General features: G+C 38.3%; 1 protein-coding gene across 2 annotated transcripts in view; it reads right to left on the reverse strand.

The window, feature by feature from the left end:
* TENM2 (teneurin transmembrane protein 2) overlaps window positions 1–23,573 on the reverse strand; it is a 514,050-nt gene that overhangs the window by 465,495 nt on the left and 24,982 nt on the right. For both annotated transcript variants that reach the window (XM_086758660.1, XM_086758659.1), the window contains exon 2: window positions 3,805–4,080. In XM_086758660.1, coding sequence (XP_086614786.1) covers window positions 3,805–4,080 — 276 coding nt within the window. The remainder of the gene's footprint in view (window positions 1–3,804; window positions 4,081–23,573) is intronic.

The raw sequence follows: 23,573 nt of genomic DNA on the forward strand, positions 1-23,573 counted from the left end.
TGGATTCTCTTTGGGTCTATTAGTTCGTATCAGCACTACGGAATCTCACCAAGATCTGCTCTGAGTTTACATGCTGCTTTTCCCTTCTCCTTTCTTCTAGCTAGGATTATGGTTTTTCTTCTGTATTGCTGGTTCGTTCAGCTTTTCACTCTCACCTGTCTGATGGCGGTTGAGTTTAATCACCTCCCTAACAGCCTGTAACCGGTCACTCTAGCAGTGAAGCCAGGAAAAGAGAAGACTGCAGATCTGTAGCAAAAGCATCCTGTACATCAATCCTCCTTAATTATGACCATTCTGTTTCAAATGAAAGTTACTTTATTTCACAACATGTTTCATTTTTCGAGACAAATGCAATTTCAACTCAACTTCAAAAAGAGAGAACTGCTCAACGTAAAAAAAAAAAAAAAAAAAAAAAAAAAAAAAATAGTACTTGCCTCAAGGTCACTACCTAAACATATTCAGCACCTAAGCTTCACTCTGGAAACAGGAATACTGTAGAGGCTTAGGAAGAACATCTGACAACTGATAATAAAAGCTACTTTTGAAAAGTTTTTAGTGATGTTTTGAAATAAACAGTTACAGGATTTAATAAAAAGAAAGAGAAAATAAGTGTTCAGGAAGCCTCTGGTATATTCCCTACACTCTATACCTGCCGGTCCCCGCAAATAATTCTCTCTACAAAGCTGGCACAGGGCATCAGAGGTAAGCTGTATTTCTAATTGACTTTTTACGTTTGTATGGATCACAAAAAGATTAATTTACTGAAATCTCACAACTCAATACATCATGTTGAATAACAGTTTGATGACAGATTTGCTGTTATGTATTCACATTGCCATGTCTAAAGAAGAGATGGTCAGACCAAGACAGTAGTAAAACCTGTGGCATAAGATAAGAATTTACAGTCTAATCAGACTTGTGAAAGGTGTTGCTTTTCAAACTGAATCATCACCAAGATCTTTTGTTAGGAAGAAATTTAGTATACCAAGTAAAACATTTAATTCAAATGAGTTTCCATTATTTCAATTTATCTAAAAGCATTTCAAATCTGCTAATATTTCACAGTTCACATAACTTCAATTTATGATAAAACTAAATCATACTAAATCTGGAAGTGCAGAAAATGGTACTAAGTTTTGTGAGTGGATTTCAATGGGAACAAAATCATATTGTTACAGCAATTTTTAGAAATTAAGCCTCCTCTGTGCTTCCTAGAGATGTACTAAAAGTGACAAAATAGATTTATTATTACAGGAAAAGTGAGAGGTATGGTTTGTTGTTTGGTTGGTTTTTTGAAGTACAATGATATAAATTGTGATAGCATCTCAATATTAACAAAAAATAATCACCTTTTGGAGTTGAACAACTGCTTTATAACACAAGAGTTGAACTGTATCAGGGGAAAAAGTTTCAAGGGTACTTTAAAGAAATTCAGTGGTCTATGCATCATGAGTTCCCTCTGATACTGCCAGGCATAAATGGATCAAATCTGATACCAAGAAATGTCTTGCTTTATGCTAGTATCCTGCAAATCTGAAACCATACCAGAGAGCAAATTTCTCTTGAAGTATAGATTCTTGTTACTTGCTCTTCAAGACGAATACCTAGCAGGTTATTGATCTGCTTCTGAAGGACACAGTGTTTATTATGTAGGAAACCACTGCTGGGCACAAGCGTGAGAAATTAATGATGGTTTGGTAAGTGTCCATACTGTGGTGCTGAGCCAGTGGGGCAACTGTCAATCTATATGATAATGCATCCCAAAACTTCATAAAATCAGTGATGTGAAGAAGTATTGATTTTTGAGCTAACCAGGCTTTGTGAGTGAGTAAGACTAAAAAGTTTACTGAAGTTAACACCTCTGTGTATTTAATCGTTGCTTCATATTGCGTGATTTTTTTTTTAAACAACCAAACATACAGAAACCCTTATCACAAAAACCTAAGTGAAAATAAATTCCGCATACTGGTTTGTTTCTTGTGTGCTGTTTGATTATGTCCTTCTCTCTCTTATTAACATCACTGTTAGAAAAACCATCTATTCAAAATGGATTCCCTGCACTGTGTTCCCAATTACTTAATAATTCACTTATTATAAGGAGGAAAATGAAATGCAAGGAAACAGACTCATTTTTTATCCATGTCTGTGACAATATGTATTAAAGTAGGTCCTGAGATTAAATTTCCTCAGACAAAAGGTGTGGCACAGTGACTCCACTGAAATGCAAACAATCACCTTCAGGGAAGTGAATTCATGCTACAGAAATGAATCCCAGCCGCCCCGTAATGCCAGAATTTCAGTAGTCAGGTTTATTATTTGACATTATGCACAGTAGCCTCACCAAAACTATACTGAAGTCAATGGAAGATGTCATATTTTCTGTCAACAATATTGTCAAAAAAAAAAAAAAGAAAAGGGAAAATCAATTAATCAGTCACTGATTCTTTTTAAAATACTGGCTGCCTTGTACGCACCATCATTAGTAACTACACATTTCCTTGGGTTTGATGAAGAAATGTATCCTGTTACGCCTACAGAGAGGAGATATTATTTGAAGAGTCAATTTAAATCAACAAAAAAGACTGCTGCTACAAACAAAATCAATTGCACTTTTCTAAACTTTTTCCTATGAATACAAAAACTTCCATTCAGATTTGCCTTGTTTGCTTTGACACACAGTTGCTTGTATTTCTAGTGCTTGGCATGCTGGCTCTGTTGGAATAGACAACAGCAAGTGTGGGGAGGGGCCTGAAGCAAACAGCTACCAAAACCCCTCTTCTGAGAGGCACACATCACGTAACAAATTCAATTTTACTACAGGCAGCATGTAGCAGAGAGCTGGTTTCACTGGCTGGTATCAGCTGCCTGAATCGCTGCTCTGAGGGTATAAGATTAGGCAGAGTCCTGTTCACCTGCTCAGAACTGCAAGTATCAAAACCTTTCCTTCCTATTTTAACTAAGCTGAGTTTGTACCTTCATCACTCTATAGGATGGAGGACAAATTCCTGCAAAGCCATTCTTAATACTTTTCCTCTTCAGTGTAATTTAAAAATATGTTCGGCACAGAAAATTCCCCAGGTACAAATTTTTAGCTGATACATATGGAAAACATGAATCTGGGTTATATGCATGTGAAAGGACAGTTGGCTTAATGCAGTTTACTTTGAGAATCAACCAATGTCTAGGTATTTTGTCACAAATTATTGTTGCACTGTCTAAAGTCTCATTTCTACCAACTTAATAAACAAAACAGGAGTGCTTTGTCTCAGTCTGGTGCATAGGTTTTCTTTCTAAAAGCCCTCCAACACTTACCAGTAAGCAAACAGCAAATTAATTTAATTTCTTTTACAACTTCAAAAACATAAAAAACCACACAAAGTTAAATCTGATAGTTACAAATTAGCACCATTGTTACAGCTACAAGCATTTTGTAGATTATTAGTATTACTTCCAGCTGTGTATAAAATCACACATGAGAAATTGTTTCTTTTAAGAAATTTCTTTCTGCTTCTCACCATTAAGTTTAATTTAATGTACTCTGAGCACAAACTTCTGTAAAAGATTACTGCGTGGAAAGTAAATTGTAAGATAAAACACAATACATATCATATTATATTACACACATATAATAGAGTTCCTTGAGATTAATACTAAAAAAAACCCTCCAACATTAAAAAGCAGCTTTAGTCAAACTGAGAAAAAAAAAAAGTGAAAAATTCACCTTTAAAAGCATACTCAAGTATTTTTAAGCATGATCACTTTCTCATATATGTGCATTAAGAATATATAGAAGAAAAGGCCTACCGTTTTCCTCGTCTGACTTATTGTCATTGTCGGAGTCGGTAAGCGTGAGCGCTGAGTTTTCACGACTTGACAGGCCAGAACTTCGCCTGGATTTGATACCTCTTCCCCACAGCCTGATGGCATGCTCCGGAGACATTCCTCCCTCCGTGTCCGAGTCGGCATCGGAGCCAGTGCTCAAGGAATAGCCTTGGTGGAGGATTCCTATGTCTGAGCAGTAGCCACTTCGATGGGGAGAGGGCTCACAGATTCCTAGTTCTGCAAGGGTGAAGTTTGTTCCTAGAAAGGCAATTAAAAAAAAAAAAAATCAATAATATAAAAGCTAGGGGATTTACCTGAAGTTTGACAATAACAGACCTTTTAAATTTTTCTTAACTATGCTCTATACCAAGCCTTTGTCATGAATTACACGCAGTGATCTCTGGCGCACAGAGATCTACAAGGCCTAGCTAAACCGTACTGCATACAGTTAAAGTGGATGAAACACACAAAACAAAGGTAGGAAAGGTCTCTAAATTTTAGGTTACTACTTTGGCCCCAAATAATTAATCACTTAGGCATGTGATTAATGTAAAATTCATGAGAAGTGCTAATGATATGATATGCTTTATTATGTGTCTAACTTTATACTTGTAGGACCACAGCATGAGCTTTGAAGTTGAGCATTTAATTACTTGAAAAGAGGAAATTTTTTTTTGTGAAGCTAATTTTCTTATACATGAGTGTTCCATACAGATAGGATTTTAATTCTAATTTTCATATAGTTTCCTATTTCATAGAAAATAAACAGTTATTTGGGAAAACTGAGTTTACAGATAACTTGAAGGACTGCAGATCTACCAGCGATGTAACATGAAACCTTGTAGCCAGATTTACACTTCTACACTTGGTGAGATCGGTAGGTTAATACCTACTATAGAAATCAAGATAGATCTCATAATAATTGTAATTGTTTTCTGTCTTTTTTTTCACCATATTCAAGAAGAAAGTGTGCATCAGCACCAAAATCAGGAGGTCATTGCTTTTAAAGGCAAAACTTTCAGGAACAATGTCAAAACACGTGACCTTTAGCAGTCAATAACGGCTCAGTGGACAAAGTCTCATACATTTTTAAAAACACATGGAGTCCCTCGGGATTGTCAGAAAGTATAGACTTGCTGGCTGATATCTCCTTATGTATTTGTTTCTGATAGTAATGAACAGGATGGTAAAAAAAATGTAGAGAAATAGTCACGAGTCGCTAAGGCTTTCAAAGGTTTGGAAAAGCAGAGTGATTTTAGCTTTGTTACACTGGGCTACAAATTAAGAACAAAGAGACACTGAAGTCGCTGGCAGTATAACTGACAATTGTTTAATTAATTTCTTAATCAATTAATTATTTCACAGGCAAACTAGATCTGTGGTCTGTGTTTCTAAAATGTTAGTTTTATTATGTCCAAAACAGTTTATATTTTCTCCTCATCCTCTACACATTTATCAGAATGATGCTGTATGTGGAAGTTCATACACTAAATAAAAATCATACTTAAGTGTTTTCCATTAATGAAGATGTTAACTGAAGATATATATAGATATATATATATATATATAAAGTATTAAAACTTCTTTCATAGATTAGCCAGGAAAGATGATACAGTATGAAATGTATGTGGTCCATCTATCTGTACCAACCTTCTCCAATATCACCTGTTATTGGAGGTGTTTAACTACCTGTTAAAGGATTTTTTAGCTATGGAATGCATGCATGCATCTACAGAAAATAAAACTACGCCCTACTTAACACTTATTCCTAGGGCTCATCAGTTAAAAGAGGGCAATGGGTTTCTTCCAGAAGACTGAGCTATGACTTTGTCCAACACTGAGTGGGACAAGAGGGAGGAGACATGCTCTTTTTCAGCCCTAGGTGAACCAAACAGGCCAGCAGCAAGAGAGTGGCCAACATCATCAGGTAAAGAACTATCACCAACTAGATAATTCTAAATAAATGAAACATTTAGTGGCAAAGTTTAAAAAGAATATAAAAAAGCCAGGTCTCTTTCATCAACACCAAATTAACTCAAACCCTCCTCATTAGGAGTATATTTTAACCTGCCTTCTAATATTTATTCTAGTAATCAGAAATTTCGTGATTTGGTCAAAAGCAATGAACTGAACAGTCATAAAAAACGAGCTTTTCAAGTGCTCTTCAGCCTAGAGATTTTTTGCCTTTTTTTAGCAAGTAAAGAGCTCTAGCACGACAGTTAGATGAAACAAAGTTACTGTTAAAGAAAATGTAAATTTTAATCGTGCAATTTCAGTACAAGACATTTAACAAAAACAGATGGATTGATTAGGGTTTGCATTTAGCCGTATCAGCAAATTAACCTTAGACTCATTAAAAAAAGGTCAAAATAAACCAAAAATATAAAACAGATATTAAAAATGGAGTGAACTGAAGCCTACTAGCCCCACACTTTCTGACCTACACAGGTAAAGTGCATGTTGACATTAGATACAGATTAAAATTACCAAACTCATCATAAAAGTGAAGTTTTTCAAGTTTTCTTGTTTGCTGGTGGCATAATATACACACCAATTACGGATATATTAGCTTAATTAAGCTGTTTTGGATACACGGTAAAACATTTTAATGATATTCTGTGGATTTTAACAGCCATTACAAGCCCAGATGATTTCACTCTGATTAGCATCCTGTATTGACGTCAGAATCTGACTATAACATCTGATGCAAAAAGCAGCCTTCAGAAAATTCTTACTTTACTTGTCTGAGGAAAACGGTAAAGGCACTGAAAATGCAAGGAAAATATAGTCTTTACAGAAATCATGCATCCATTTCAGTTTTACTATCTGGGAACATGGCATCTTCCAGAAATGTGGAGAAAAATATTAAAAAACTGACCAAATGTAAAAAATTTGAGAAGTGGATCAGATCAACTCAAGAACATGAACCAGAATCAGCCTCTGGGAAAGGGTTTTCTATGCTCCTTCTCAGAAATTTCCTTACAGTCTTACAACAGAAAATCTCAAGCACCCTGATGATCAACACAAAATATTCTAGAGATTTCCCTCTCTAGTAAAAGCACGGTAGACTGTGAATTGTTTTTATTTAATTTTTGGTTTTGTGTTTGCTTACACAAAATAGTATTTGACAGTGTTCTGTAAGATTGCATATAATGGTAGAATAACTCATCCTATATATTATATACTTCCTGATATCTTCATATCCCTCAATTTACTGTAAAACCTGAGGAAAAGGAGATAGAAACACTATAGTTATGTTCTCCAGAATTTTTTTTCTTGATCTGAATCATATTCTCCTACATGCCTTGTTTCCCTAAAATGAAACTGTCCACATATCTTGAATAACATATGAACTGCTTTTACTAATATAATATTCTCTTATTTGCTCAGCCATTATTGTGCATTAAGGTGTTAATGGCATTACTAGACCACCTTGTAAATGCAGATTGATGATAAATACAGTTCTGGATGCATAGAAATAATTTATCCAGTAATTCACTGCAGAAAGAATCCTACTATTACTTTGCAAATAAAGTATGGTCTCACAAACAATGAGAAAATATCTAACTCACTTCATATCCACCCATACTGGCAGAAGACTCCATATGGGATTCCAACAACAGAAAGGTCACCGAGGATGACACAGCCTTCCTCACCCCCATAGCCAGCAGAAACTACAGCACCTATGAGCTGGAGCAGGGAAACATAGACACAGCCTGGCCAGGGGTTAAGATTTGATGTCTCCTTCCAGAAGTACCTTCCTTAGCTCTTGAGGTGATTAGGAGACCAAGCAAATCAAGACCTCCTAGAAGAAAAGTGAAGGAAGGAGAGTAGTGGTGTCTGCTGCTTACCATACCCTGGGAACTCAAATTGCACTGCTGTTATCCACAGAGAAATCCAGTCCATGAGCTAAAATGCACTACTACCACTAGTAGTAAAGGCAGACGGATGGCTTTTCACAGTGTTACACAGCATACTCTATCTCCAGGGCTTGCAGGAAGTTTGAGAGTAACTGCATTTTACTGAAACTTCACTTGCAAAGGAGGACCGAAATGTGCAGGCAGAACCCATTCTTGTACATTCAAAACTAAAGGGTTTTTCTTTCAGATTCTTGTAGCATCTACTGCATTGCTGGTAGCACTAAGTGAAAAGACATAAATAACATCAGATCCTTATTGGTGGGAAAGAAATAAACTTCTTTCTCTCAGAGAACACACCACAAAAAAAAAAAAAAAAAAAAAAGAAGTCACAAGGTTTTTTGCTTTTTCATATGCAACACAGCTTACTAGCTTCCATCCCCACCTGCAGAAATCACTAGACCATTTTAATTAAAGAAAAGCAGTTAATACCAGCTGCTCCCTTAAGGTGCATGTAATCTCTCATACAAAAATAGACCAGTAGTATACCAGTTCAGAAGTGTAATATGATGTTACATACTTGATCATCATTGCCCATAATTCTGTACGTTGTGAATACTGTCTCAATAGGGTAGAAAAAATGTTTTCCTTTTAATTAGTACATTACTTCCATTATCTTTTGAGCACATTTCCTTTTAGTTAAGTTCTTTAGTATATAAACACTTACTGAAAGTGTCTTTAATCCAGCAAAGTACAATCCTCCTCGTTATCTCACCTAGGACTAGAAAGCATTACCATATAAGCAAAGGTTATTTTCACATCACCTCTAGGCAGAGGTCTCATTTGGGTAATTACCAATTGCACCAGTTGCCCTCTGAAGATAAATCTAATCCAGCTGTGATCGCTAGAAGATGCCTCAGAGGAAGATATCTGAAACCAGTAATGCACAGATATGATAAATCTGCCTTCAACACTAAATCAGCAGTTCAAAACTGGGCTAAGCCTACAATCAAAAGGATAAAAATCACTTACGTTCCCTGCCACTATAATCAATTATAAGTAGTAAGAATAACAAGAATACATTTAAGACATTACAGCCTTTCTCAAATTTTTGTCATGTTCATAGTCACAATGATTTTTGCTGGCACAAGCACCACAATTTTGCTCTAATCTGTGGTATATGAAGAGGTCGTTCTTTTTAACAAACTCTGCTTCACATTTAATTTTTCTCAATTCTTTATGCATTCATTTTTTATAATGACAGGGAGAATAGATTATTACAATGTCATTTTTTTTATCCACTTACCATACACATTTTTAACATTTACACTTTTTACTTGTCTTCCTTATCCGACAAACAACTGCCATATTTTTAATCCTTCTTTTTATTTCACCTTTTTCAGTACTACTGTGGTTAAAGATCCCATTCTGCAAAATGTTTAACTTAAATTCATTTCTAATTCTACACTACCAGATACTCCTAATTGAGACTCCAAACCTAAGCTGAGGGATACACTATTGTCATCCTGCATTTCTGAAGCTTTTGTACCACTATACACATATATACCACTGTACATATGATTTCTGGAAAAAAAATATATTAATGTAAGTCCTTTCTTTTATAAATGTCCCCCTACGCTGCATCTTTCTAGTAGTTTAAATGTACTTAAATCAGAAGTATCTTTTCACTGCAACATAGAGGAATTTTAACCATGTAATCACAACGAATAGCCTGTGTGGCAAATTTAATATTAACATGAAACACGCCTGGAAAATTCTCTTGCTTATCATTGATATTACAATGACTGCAATATCCCATTTCTGAAGAAAGCACAAATTCACAAAGAAAGGCACAAGGAGAAGACAATCTCTTCTTTTGCTGTGAGCCCTCCAAGTAAGGAAATAACCCACGGTTTGGGAGGCCAGGTAAAAACGAGGAGACTCTAGCCATGAGGCTCATCAGCCTCCAGCAGGTTTATGGCTAGCTTTTCCTCCTCTTTGTAATGCTCACAAACATTATTACATAAACTGTCTTTACCTGAATTCTCCTAATGATCCTATTTCTTAACTCCATATCCCTTTTTCCCTAATAACAGCCCTTCGCTAGCGTGGGGAAGGGGCAGTGCAAGCTCCTGTGGAACAAACTCTCCACTGATCAAACAGTAAAAATACCAGAGAACGGATTCCTTAGTAAATGACAATAATGTAACAAGCTATACCTTGTTCTGGGTTTTAAAATCTACAGATGGGGGTTAACAACAGCAGGGCCTCCTACACGTTCCTGTGACTGCCTACTAAGAAGATTCATGGATGACATATTTTCATTTAAGATTATTACATTCAAGGTATTGCTATCAGGAAAGGTAAACATTTTATAGCTAAGTGAATGTGAACTTTAACCACTTAACGATGATAAATCTTGCTTTCATAGAGCACATTTATGACAAAGGCACCGGGAAATGCTTTATAGATGTTACTGAGAAGTATGAGAATACCACAGAGGTCTTGAGGCTCATCTCCGACATGCTGTCACCCAGCCCGCACACATGTACGTACATACACACCCCCACTCTGGTAATACTTCTTACAATTCAGAATGTACATGTACATCAGGAAATACTGTTACAAATACTAACGCAGTAGTATGCCGACAATGTTTTTTAAATTTCAACAGAAACACAACTGTTTTCTTAAAAGTGAAACTCTGGCAAGCCTTGGTCCCTTCTGCAGCTGTCATGGTTTGACCCCAGCTGGCAACCATGCACCACACAGCCGCTTGCTCACTCCCCACCAGCAGTGTGAGGGAGAGAATTGGGACAGCAGAAGTGAGACAACTCATGGGTTGAGATAAGAACAGTTTAACAATTGAACAAAACTAAACTAAACTAACAACAAACTGCAATGAAAAGGAAAGTAACAAAATGAGAGAGAAGTAAAACCTAAGAAAGACTGATGAAAACTAAAAACAATTGCTCACCATCTACTGACTGATGCGCAACCATTCCCCGACCAGCAGCTGCTGCCCCGGGGCCAACTCTCCCCAGTTTATATGCTGAGCATGATGCCATATGGTACGGAATATCCTCTTTGGTCAGTTGCGATCAGCTTTCCTGGCCGTGCACCTTCTCAGCTTCTTGTGCACGCCCAGCCCACTCGCTGGTGGGGCAAGAGAAGCTGAAAGGGCCTGGCCTTACTGTAAGCACTGCTTAGCAACAACTAAACCATCAATGTGTTGTCAACGTTATTCTCACACTAAATCCAAACTACAGCAGTATACCAGCTATCTGGAAGAAAAATTAACTCTATCCCAGCTGAAACCAGGACATTTTTCTGTTTCTTTTGATACATACACACAGATATCAAACTCTTAGTCTATGGACCATCCCTATAAAACGTCTGCTGAGTTGAGTTCGTCCATGACTTTGGGCTCCATCTGTCATAACAGTCCTTCAGAGCAGGAAAGATGGTGAGTGGTGGCTGGCTTTCCCAGCATACTTTTAATGTGCGCTAGAGGGACTTTACCCTCCTTCTACAGTACATAAAAGTGTTGACTGGACAGGACCAGCTCAACTGGTGGATCCCCAAGTGTCAACTATTCAGGTGGATTTTGCTAAATGTGCATCCCAATGTCTGAATGTCCCCGCACCCATTGCTCTCTGTGTAGTCTTTAACAGCCCATTGTACCATTCATTTTTCCTGGAGACTGGTGCATGACAGGGGATGCGATATACCCACCCACTCTTTGGCCCAGCTGGCTATGAGGTTGTTTCAGAAATAAGTCCCCTTGTCCGACTCAGTTCTTTCTGGGATGCTCTCTGGCCGTAAGACTTGCTTCTCAAGGCTAGAACCAGCAAACAGAAATCCATATGCACATTACAACACGTGGTTTGAATTTGAAATATATTTTCTAGAGTCTCTCATCAATGACAGCAGAATCCTTTAATTGTCTTTTTTATAATCCTCTTTCTGCCTTGCTTATTTCTGACTCTGAGATCTCCAAGCCTAATACCAGGATACAGATGTTTCTCTTTTTGACAATAATTCTGTTGACAGTATTAATACAGTAGATTCATATACACTTAAAAAAATTATAAGATTTATAAAACCAGGCATCTAATGAGATTTCACTCTATCTCACAATATTACATAATCTGCAGTTACGTGACTGTATTCTATTTTTTTTATGTAAAATTTCCTCCTTCAGTGACTGTGGAGCTACTCTTTTTTTTTTTTCCCCCAAACCTTCCACATTCAGTCTCTATATACCAAATAGATAATACAGTATTTTTAATTAATTCATACCTATTTTCTATGGTTGTGTTAAATGTGACCTCTGAGAGTATCCCAAACACTCCTTTATTTACCTTCACCTCCTTATGAGGTGAGCTTTTATCATCCCCATTTTTTAGCTTTGAAAGTAAGGAAAGGGAGAACAGAGCAGCCTTCCTCCAGAGCGTACACTAATTTTGGCAGAACAAGTACCATCTAAAAAATTATATTTCTGGCATCGCCTTATGGTGATGAACTTCTTTTTCATGATATGTTAGTTTAGGACAAAGTATGCACTTACCATATTCTCCACAAATGCCAATGTTGTTTAAGGACAAAATCTGATTTGGGAGGACAAGAGGATGGCGCTAGGTGACAAGTATGAGTATGATTTATTGTCTACCCAACACAGTTCAGGTTAAAATTTAATTCTTCACACTAATGTTTTACTTTCTTAGGTAGTCTTTCATTTTTTGTAAGCTTTCCAACTTTTCCAAGCTCTGAGGAATGGTAAAAAGAGAACAGCTTCCTTTATTACAAAGGGATGTGCTATTCCTACAGATCTGTCCATTCGGAAACCTGATGGAGACGAGAAAAAAAAGTGTGCAGTTCTGTAAGCAATTGCTCTGCTCTCCTCTGCTGCTTCGGCCTTCTGGGTTCTGCCCAGGTGCACTCCTTCTCGCTGCTTAAGTGTCAGCAGAAAGCAAGTTGAGGGCCCAGCCTCCCCCGTTCTTCCCTGGGTCGCTGCTCGGCAGCAGTGCAGAGCAACAGCCACGGGCAAGGCCTGCTCAGAGCCGACCCCGCAGGCCTGCGGCAGCTCCTTCGCATGCCTGGGAGCTTTCCTCAGGTCTGCAGGCAAACCCCAGTAACTCTATTGTGTTTCAGCAGAGATGCAGAGACAGACAGCAGGAAAACATTTTCTGAACTTGGAATATCTGATTCAAAGGATGGAGACTTGAGTTTAACCAACACAATGGTCAGGTGATGTTTTCACAGCAGGCAAAGTAATGTATTTTGTCTAGCATCGTTCTCAGATCCAGTCAGACACTCCCTGTCCATCTCCAAACACATCAACCCAAAGTAGACAGAATTCATGGCAAATTTCAACCCAAATATGTTGATCCATTGAAGTTTTGTGGTGCTATTATAAGAAATGTATGTAAACTCGGGTATACACGACACATTAACATGCATTCCTTTCTCAAAGCAACTTTAGGCCTCCCCATGTATTTGGTTATCTCTATTGAAATGTACCATCTTTCACGTAGAACTCAATGACTGTTTTGTGATAAAAATCAAATTAAAAATCCACAGGGTTCTGTGTGCTATACACGCCCAGTGCATACCTGTATTTGCGTAAGTATGTCCCATGTCAATGATGGCTTCCTGGGCAACCCAGCCGAAGGGAAAGAAATCTGCTCTTTTTAGGGCTACCTAGTGTCTACTGAGTATGCTAATCCAACTTTTTGTTGAAGTGACAAGAAAAAAAAGAGAACTATTTTATACTTAAAACTACAACAATACACTTTTTTTTTTCCTATGTGAACAAGACTGGAAATGCTTCTGCAGCATTGGGAACCAGCAGAAACTAACCTCCACATATTAAAAAGAAAGACTGAAAGCAACCCAAAAAAACTGTGACTGGAGAAAAAATAGCACAAATTCTGGTCTTTTTATCTGTGAAGTGTAGACAACAACATTGTGCTAATACAACTGTCCAAATGATCTGACATACCTCCGCAGTGACAAATAGTGCATTTTTTGGGATAAAATCTGTACTAATTCCCAGATATGTGCTGTGATACACTCCCACAACAAGGTGGTTATCAATGACTAAAATCCAGTTCCTATTACTTATATACAAGCAGCAGAGGAAGAACAGAACAAAGCTTTGTGGCAAGTAATGATGCTCTTGCTGTAACTTACTAGTTCCAGTCCAAACATCATAAAAGTAACAGTGGTTTTTGGAGGGGGGCTGGACTGGGGTTTTTTTTTGGATGGAATCTTATGAAAAGGAGCTACAGTGCATATCTTCTATTACCAGTCCCAAATGAGTCAAACTGTGGAATAATTTTGTTATATTAGAGATTATGAATTTCTAAATAAAATTCAACACAGAAGCACCAAAAAGATTAAGAATATATTGCATTTGTGTACATAAAGTAATAGCTACCATAAAAGAACAAAGAAAGAATCATTTTCAAACTGCTTTTTCATGTTAAAGAGCCTGCTTAACACCTGATAATATCTCCTGTCACACCAGCACAGTATTTTCCTATGAAGGAATACCTACGACTCCATGGAAAAAGCAAACTTCAAAGAACAGTCGGTTTTAAAGATAGTGTAAGGAGAGAATGAAGTGTTATCCCAATACAGAGCTAGCATTCAGTATCTGCATTGACTATTTATGTCTGAAATGCGCAATTCAGCTCATTTGGCACAAAGTAGTACAATAATGGGACCATGGTACCCACATAATCCAAGATCTCTGTTTCCACCACTAAAAAAAGGTATGAGTCACTGGCATTCTCACAAAGATGCTGGTCTTGTGTTCTCAAAGCATTTTAGCTATGTCAGAAAAGGACAGTGAGTTCTCCTTGGTCTTCAGGAAAACAAACAAACAAACAAACAAACCTCAGTTGGCCATAAATACACAGATATGAGTACCTTTGGATAAAATCACTGCACCACTACTAATTTCCACTGCTACACAAATCTGGGTTCAGTTATTAAGAAAGAGTTCTATGAAAATCTGTAGGAAGCTACCAGGGGAGGTAGCTGGTGATAATTTGCTGAATTCATGAAAAGCTTTTTCTTATTTTTATACTGTTAAATCAAGATTTTAAACCAGTAAAAATAAACCTCTGTTCATGACATGATAAATAACTCTGCTCTCTAGAAACAGCAGAAGTCACAGGTAATAAGCTTTCATACTTTCATAACTGTTTAATTGGGAACTCTTGAAAAACCTGAATCAGCTGTCATCACAGACAAAACCTTAATTGTTTTCTTTTACACCTTGCTTCACAAGTTGGGAACATGGATCCTCTATATTTTATGAAGGTCCCCAGGCATGTATAAAGATTTCTTAGCACTAGCAGCTGTCAGCTGTTTAGTCAAAAGGTGCTTCTTCACTGTAAACATCATATCACCTAGAAATAATGCTCATGTAAATTGTATCCTCTACAGCAGAATAAAATAAGTTTAAACCATTATTCAACTCAGAACTTCCGTGTTTACATTCTGAATGATGTTGCTCATCACAGGTTTTAGAAATGCCAGAGATGCTAGCTTTTAACTCTGTATTTCTAATCCTGCTAGGAGGACCATCAGCAGACCAGTGTGGATGACGGAGGACTGATAAAAGGAGCCCATCTAAAATGGAAAGAAGAGCTTCCCCTAAAATTCTAACAATTTAGATGCAGCACTATATGAATTTAAAAAGCATATTGAACAAATTCATAAAAACTTTACGCCAAACTTAAACTTAAAGTGCTTAATTTGAGCACTATAATTTTGTGGAAAAAAGAGATACAGATACTATAATCAAGTATCAAGGAAAACAGACTAAGCTCTTTGAGACAGTACGCCTCCTAAGAAACAGACACAACCACATTTTCTTCTATACATCACTTGTGTTAATTTTATGAAGAGATCAGGAAACATCTCTATTTATTTGATTGAATTATAAATTGCTTTCAGATTTTAATTTTTAATCTTAGTAAAAGCATTTGTTATTTTCCCAACCAGTCGGTTATGGTACTATAAATTCCACAGTTGGCACCAATTCAGATTAACAGTGGTCCTCAACTTTGCTCCAGATGAAATACACACCCTTAATACAGGATTTCTTTTACCTACCAACGACTATAGTTTGTAGACTGCACGTACAACCACGAACACAGAAACTGAGTGGATCCCTTCTGGCACGTACAACAGCTGCAACGCCACAGGCAACAGATCCATTAGTTCCATTGCTGGGACTGACTGGGCGCACCAGGCGTCTGCGGAACTATGGAAGGGACCAGCAGGACCTCCTTCCATGCCCCTCTTCTCCTTCCCTACAGTGGCATTTCAACACAGACAAAACAAGTCACTATTCTGACTCCCTTTTTGCCAGTCACTGCACAGCCAAATGCAACATCTCCACTCCAGCCTGTTGCACTGGAGCCGCTGTGCCGGCAGGCACACGCTGTGCCCAGCATTCTCCTCCTCCCTCAGAAGCACAGCTGTGCTCCGTTAATGCAATCTGTTTCTCTATTTTATCTAAATTTCTGTCTGTTCCAGTGGTTTGGAATTTCAGTTCCAGTGTTTAAATTTTAATTTAGATCACTTTTCCCTTCTTCTTCTTCTTCAGTCAACAGAAGTAAGGATTTGTAGCATATAACTTCCTGCTGCTTGAAACTATGTTTTCATAAAACTCCATTTTAACAACAGCGTCAGTTGTTGCCCTTTCGTTGTCCTTTCCCTTCCACCTTTCTCCAAGATTTCAAAGACTGCTGGCACTGACTTTAATTTGCTTAACAACAGAATGGTAATGCAAATATGTCAAGCAGTAAATTAAGGTCCAACCACCACTTCAGGATTGATCCTCTGGAGAGACAATATCAAGACAACTCAACAAACCCCACAATTTTCTCAAATCTTCATGGAATAGTTTGGGTTGGAAGGGTCCTTAAAGGTCATCCAGTTCTAACCCCCCACCATGGGCAGGGACACCTTCCAATAGACCAGGTCACTCAAAGCCCCATCCAACGTGGCATTAAACACTTCCAGGGATGGGGCATCCACAGCTTCTCTGGGCAACCTGCCCCTGTGCCTCACCACACCCACAGTGAAGAATTTCTTCCTTATGTCTAACCTAAACCTACCCTCTTCCAGTTCAAAGCCATCACCCATTGTCCTATTACTTAAATGCTTTTGTCAAAAGTCCCTCCTCAGTTTTCTTGTAGCCCCCTGTCGGGTACTGCAAGGCCACTATCGGGTCTCCCTGGAGCCTCCTGTTCTCCAGGCTGAACAGCCCCAACTCTCTCAGCCTGTCCTCACAGGAGACATGCTCTAGCTATCTGATCATTTTTGTGGCCTCCTATGGACTCAACTCCAAGAGGTCCACATCCTTCTGATGTTGGGGGCTCCAGAACTGGACAGGTGGGGTCTCACCAGGGCAGAGTAGAGGGGCAGAATCCCCTCCCTCGACCTGCTGGCCACGCTCATCTTGATGCGCATTGCCGGCTCATGTTGAGCTTCTCCTCCACCAGCACTCCCAAGTCCTTCTCCTCAGAGCCTCCTTCTTTTATGTGTGGGAAAATGTTGACCCTGATTTTTAAAAACTGATTTTTAAAAACTGATTTCCCCCCACTAGGTCAACTATTCTACATAAGAACCAGTTGTAATAAAAAACATTTTACTGCCTAACCCTTCTTTATTGCCTAGTTCTGTATTAAAACGCTTCAGTCTAAAACCTAAACCCTAGTGAGGCATTATTATTAGGAGATGACACAGTAAACACTACAAAGAGAGCCAGACCACAATTTGGTTCATTTGAGAGTTACTGTGAGGCTGTTATCTGACTATTTTTAACATGCACGTCATTCCACCTTGTAAGTGCCTTTACTTGCTTCATAAGTGCCTTGCAGATGATGTGAGATGATAAATTCACATCTCACTGATAAAGGTCAAGTATACCTAGGTATCATATCATGCCATTTATTATTATTATTATTATTATTTACTTTGCAGTCTCCAACTATGGAATTCTTTGGATTTAATGACAGTGAGATTACATTGGATTATTCATTAATCCTCACACTAGTTCACACTTTTTAACCTACCAACCATTTGCAAAGAAGCATTTTATGCTAGTTCACATATTTCCTTATCAGCTATACCGGAGTCACAGGCAGTTTTCAACCTGCAACCTGTTTTGAAAGGGAGCATGGAGTTGATAAGGGCAGTACTGAAGACTTAAGGATGGAAAAATCTCTCCTCTCTCCTGATTACAGGATCCCTTGGATGAGAGAGCTTGCCCATTCTGCTTCCAGTCCCTTTTTCTGTTACATGAATATTGACAGAAATACTGTGCCAGTGTGCTACTGTCGTACATCTCTTGCCTGTGGCATTTCAGTCACTGTCTGATCTGAAAAAAATTTCATAATTACCAGTGCGATAGAGCACATGAGCTAAGCTGACCAGTAGCTTCAGATGGCTTAAGCTACCATGACAGGCTCTGGATACTTCACAGATTTATCCATCACTTTCAGACTGATGAACCTCTGATTCAGCCAAGCATATTAAAACTTGCCGCTACAGGTATTTAAATTTCAGATTTGTGGTTCTCAAAGGCATTTAGTTGCTCTATTTTATTCTTTGTCATCTCTTTAACAACTTCAGAACAGGCATACATATTGGAAAACTACCCTAGATATAAGTTTTGCTACAACTTATTTTTGTAATGGAAACTGAAGGGAAAATTTTTTTCAATGAGGATGGTAGAACACCTGAACAGGTTGCCCAGAGAGGTGGTGGATGCCCCACCCCTGGAAACATTCCAGGCCAGGTGGGATGGGGCTCTGAGCCACCTGATCTGGTTGGAGATGTCCCTGCTTCTTGCAGGGGGGTTAGACTGGATGGCCTTTGAAGGTCTCTTCCAACCCAAACCTTTCTGTGAATCTATGATTCTAAGTAAATATCGTGCACCAACCACATACATACACGAGTTTTCCAGTGTGGTTTTGTGGGCTGGAAATAGAGTGCCCTTGTTAGCAGCAGTGTCTATGTCCTCCACCTCCAAGGACTGGCTTGACCAGCCACATCTAGCTAGAATCAGTAAAACCTGAATTCGGGAAGACTGCTAGCAGAAAATTTGTGAACGGGGAACTGAAACAGTGATCATCAGGCATATGCTCTCTTCTAGCTAACGCACTGGAGCGATATTAACAGGATAAAAACACTGACATTTTGTTCCCGCTTTACCTAAAATGTTGGCTTTTTATCTTTGACCTATTTAACAAGAGTTGCCTTTTCAGAGTTCCACTGCAGGCACAGCACACAGCAAATGGGTAATACTGCCAAAAATTTGTTTCCATTGCAGGCTAATACCACTGCTATTCTTTTATCATTTTTTAATACTTCTGTTATCAGCACATTGCCCTTTTTGGAGGGAGGAAAAGAACCCTACGGAAGTCTGCTTTTATGAATGCCTCAAGCTTTCAAAATTAACAGTAAGAATCTTGTGGTCACTGTATACTCCTGTCTTAAGAGCAGATGTGGCACTGTATAGTTTTGGTATTAAGTGCTGTTAAGCTTCCTTTCAAGCAAATAACTATTTATCTACTTAACACAGAACACAGCCAACTTTTGTAAGTTTCCTATATTACATTTATTTCAAAATACTTGGCATTATTAATCCTTTTTATATTGTTAATATAAAGATTCTGCTTCAAAACCTCAAAAACCCAGAAAGTTTATTTTTTCTCTCTTTTTTTTTGCATTGCATGCACTGATGAACTAGCCTGCTCAGCAAGCATTTAACACATTAGACACTTGAACATGGTTTCAGGCAATGCTCTCTCATGTTTCTGCGTATTGCCTGATAAACACTTCAAAGTAAACCGCTCATAAATATGAAATGAAAAGCCGAGAAGTCGTTATGCACAGCTTTGAGATACAAATCTCTTTATTCCCCTCTGAAGTGGGGTTTGATTGACATAATGAGTCATAGATCCTGTCCAGGGACACACTGCCTTATCCCCTTTTCCTCAGGAGACAGGGAGTCTTTAAAGAAATCCACTTCAGAACTTTCTGATCGACAGCTACAGAAAAGTTGAGCGCTACACAAATTTATTATTTTGTATTCATAGCCACTTTAACAACCACGGCACATGTCAAAGATTGATTCCAAAGCCATGAACAGGCCTCTCCATCTAAACCTTCTAAAGGAGGCCAAAGCCAAGATGTCTATTTTATCTAGTTATCACCAACATGGCAGCACGGGCCTTGCACCTGCAAACAAAGACTCTCAGAGCCAGAGAGGGCTGGCTGAGCTGGGTACAGCGCCTTGCCGCTGCAGGGATCTCCGTATCTGCAGGGCTCCTTTGCATCTCTGGGGAGTAACAGCTCCGTTCCCACCCATGAAGAAGCAGGCGAGCCCTCTGGCTTGGGCTGGTCCACTACGGAGCCTCACGTGTTCCCTTTGATGTTTGCACAGGCAGCTCCTGACTGCAAAATGGCATCACGCACACGTGCGGCAGAGGCTCCTCTACTGCCCGGCGCTGCCTACCATACACAGCTTGCCTTGGGAGGAGAGGAAAGCTACGGATGCCATCACCCCGAGCAAGTCCACAGTGCTACGGCCCTCATTAGAAGGCACATTTTTCAGGTACAGACCCCCTACAGTCATTTCCTATACCTCACAGGTCTACGCTGTGAAGGAGATTAAGACTTTCCTGTGAGAAGGAGCAGTTAAAATCACCTAGCCTGAAAAACCTCTGAAATACTAATTTAGATATTGCTGTTAATAAATGATACCCATACGAAAATGACAAAAACTATGGCATATGTAATTGTTGGCAATTGCTATTGCACAAAAGGTCTGTTCCACAAAAAGTCACGATTTAAGCCACCATGGCGAAGCTGCTAATCAGCAGCACTATAAGCAAAATTATGGTGTCATAAATTGCTACCCTACAATATTATATTCACAACCTGCATTTGTAGTATTTGTGGAGGTTTTTAGAACGAATCCAGCAAATATCCGTCTAAATTGCGATACAACTTCTGGCACTTTATTTGCTAGCCATACGGTATGCGTTAAATTCTATGTAGTTACTGGCTTTTGTTAGGCACTACTCCCTACGAAATAACCGTACACGAAGCATGCAAGATCCACCACTAACAACTTCATTTTCTTTTGTAATAGTAGTCTTATTATTCATGTTAGACATGAGCCATTCACATAATTTAGACAATAATGCATACATCGTTAACATTTGAAAAGTAACAGCAGAAAATTAGCTTAATTTGTGGGTTCAAAATGCACTAAAAAATCTTTATTTTGTCCATAAAAATGAAAAGGCTAGTATCTGTAAAAAAAGCATACAGTGAAATAATGAAATGGTGAGAAGACTAAATATTAAACAAACTGAATTCTTATTACATGTAAATAATGAAACATTCCGCCTGGTTTTGCAGCAGAAGACTGAAAGAGAGATTTAGAAGCTTAAGATAATGAAAAAGCCAAAATGCGGTATCGTCATCCATCTACAAAGAACATTGCTGCCTCTTCTCAGTCCTCAGTGACTGAGATTACAAAGACATTATTTTTCCCTCTGAAACACTTACTGTTAAAAACTTCCACTGTTGTTACTTATAGTTTGCAAATTGCAAACACATTTTGACCCTACCACATATATTGTGAGCACTCTTCCTTCTCTGCTGTGTATCATCATTCACATCTTAGAAGTTAATAATCTGCACTAGCTTTTCTACTCACTAGTAAACAATACATATGTACAGCAAAATACAAATACATGAGCTGCAGCCAACACTGAGCAAAATGGGGAAGTGCTGAAAAAGCCAAAAACTAAATCGAAGCTTATGACTATAAACAGGCATTCTCCAATTTTGCAATTTTTTATTTTGGATTGCTCTTCTTATGTAAAATAAAAATCTTTGGTCTAAACTGAAATTGTTTGTAACTATACTGAACACTTGTGATGAATCATTATTACACATACAACTTAGGAATGATGGGCACGCATCCTGCCACATACCTGAGAAAACTGTCATGCACAAGTATTAATTTTAATGTACGTATTATTCCAGGGAACTGTTGATACATCATCACAGCTGAAGGCAAATGAGGCATCTGAAATATTCTGAACTACTCAAAGTCTTCACAAGATCTTCTGCACCATTCTCAACTCACATGCAATTTAATATTAGACTTATGAGTAAAAGGAGATACCTCAAAAAAGAACTAGATCCTAAAACAATCATTTTCGATAACTATGTTAAAAATAAAGTACATTTCTATAAACTAATGTTATTTTAAGAGATTATACCTCTGTTATTGAGCTTTCATTACCAGATGTGAAATATTTTGATAGGGCTTCAAGCAGCATTAGGTATTCTGATGAGGTTCAAACCCACAGCTGTCAGTCACACCCTGTCAGTCACTTCAGCACGCTGAAACCACGCTGTCTCCAGGATAAACGCTCCTCAGAGATCTGCAGTTGTTGCTTGACCTACAGCTGAAAAGCAAGTGCTTTGCTCACTAGATCTATTAGCCCTTTGACTTCATTCATTCACCAGCTAATATAACTACATTGCTGAAGTGAGTGATTAATTCCATTTCTGTAGAGAGAGAGTGCTAAATTCTCGAAGCCTCTAGTACGACTATCCATGAAGGCTCCAAAACATTCATATAATTGGTTATTAATTATGGAATTGCAGTTAAAAATCTGTTAAGAGCTGCTAAGTTTTAATTTTTTTTTCATTTTCCCTCCAAGAATACCCTTTCCTTACTGCACGTAGCTTCAATTAACACAGACAACTAAACCAACCATCATCTCAATCTATTTATATGTAGCTAACTTTGTGGTGGAAGCCTGTTCAACAGACTATAATCTTTCCACCTCCCGTCCACACCTTCCAGGTTTGACATCAACACAATAGCTTACTGTCGCTCCTAAAGGAACAGGATTTATGCTAAAAGCTGCAGGAGTTAGACCACTTAAAAGAGAGGAATAAAGCCCAGAATACTCATGCACGTACTGTTGAATGCAAGCCTTTCCCTCCACTACTGCAGAGGACCAACAAATATTTAAAATTACCTAAAATATCAATGTATAACAAGGAGTCTGGAAAGTATTCTGACAAAAAAAAACCACCAAACCTGGGAATCTGACCTGAAAGTCCATTACTTTGACATGGAAAATGCCACCTTTTTTTTATTCTATATTTAAGATACATCTTGGCATCTTCTGATCCAAGTATGGCATTGTGATGAAAATACTAGACAACACAGGTGTCCAACCTAGAAGAGGAAGTTCTCTTCAAACATGTTGACATTTTTTTTTTCATTTGTAACCAGATAGTGCCTATAGTCAGATTTAATTCTGTCTTTTAAGTTTTGCAAATGAGGCTTACGTTAATCAAACAGGCTCCACACAGCTGGACTTAACGGGGTAAACACATCCGCAACATATTTTGGGAGCGTCTATAGGGACTTCCTTCCCTGCCTAAATCTCATCTGTGGAGAGAAAAGAAGGAATGCTTTTACATGTGTTATAGTCAATTCCAGTTTTACATACTGGAACAGCTATAACTGCAGAAGAGAGGCCATATCTACTAGTTCACTCACCTTAAGCTTCACTAGCTTTCAAAAACCAAACCAAACCAACCAAACACACAGGAATCCCACAAACCCCCACAAAAGTCTGCAAAACAAGCAGAGGAGCATTTCACTTTCAAAGCTGCTGGCAATGCAGACATCCATCTTCAGCACACACAGAACAGCTGCAGCTTAGTCCAGGGAAACGAGCAAGAACATCTTCAACTCATGCATATGCTTATATTGACATTGACTTCTAATTTATGATAGTAGCTAAAAATTCTTATCTACAA

Source organism: Chlamydotis macqueenii, chromosome 14 (genome assembly GCF_036417535.1).
Source record: "Chlamydotis macqueenii isolate bChlMac1 chromosome 14, bChlMac1.mat, whole genome shotgun sequence".
NCBI classification, from domain to species: Eukaryota; Metazoa; Chordata; class Aves; order Otidiformes; family Otididae; genus Chlamydotis; species Chlamydotis macqueenii.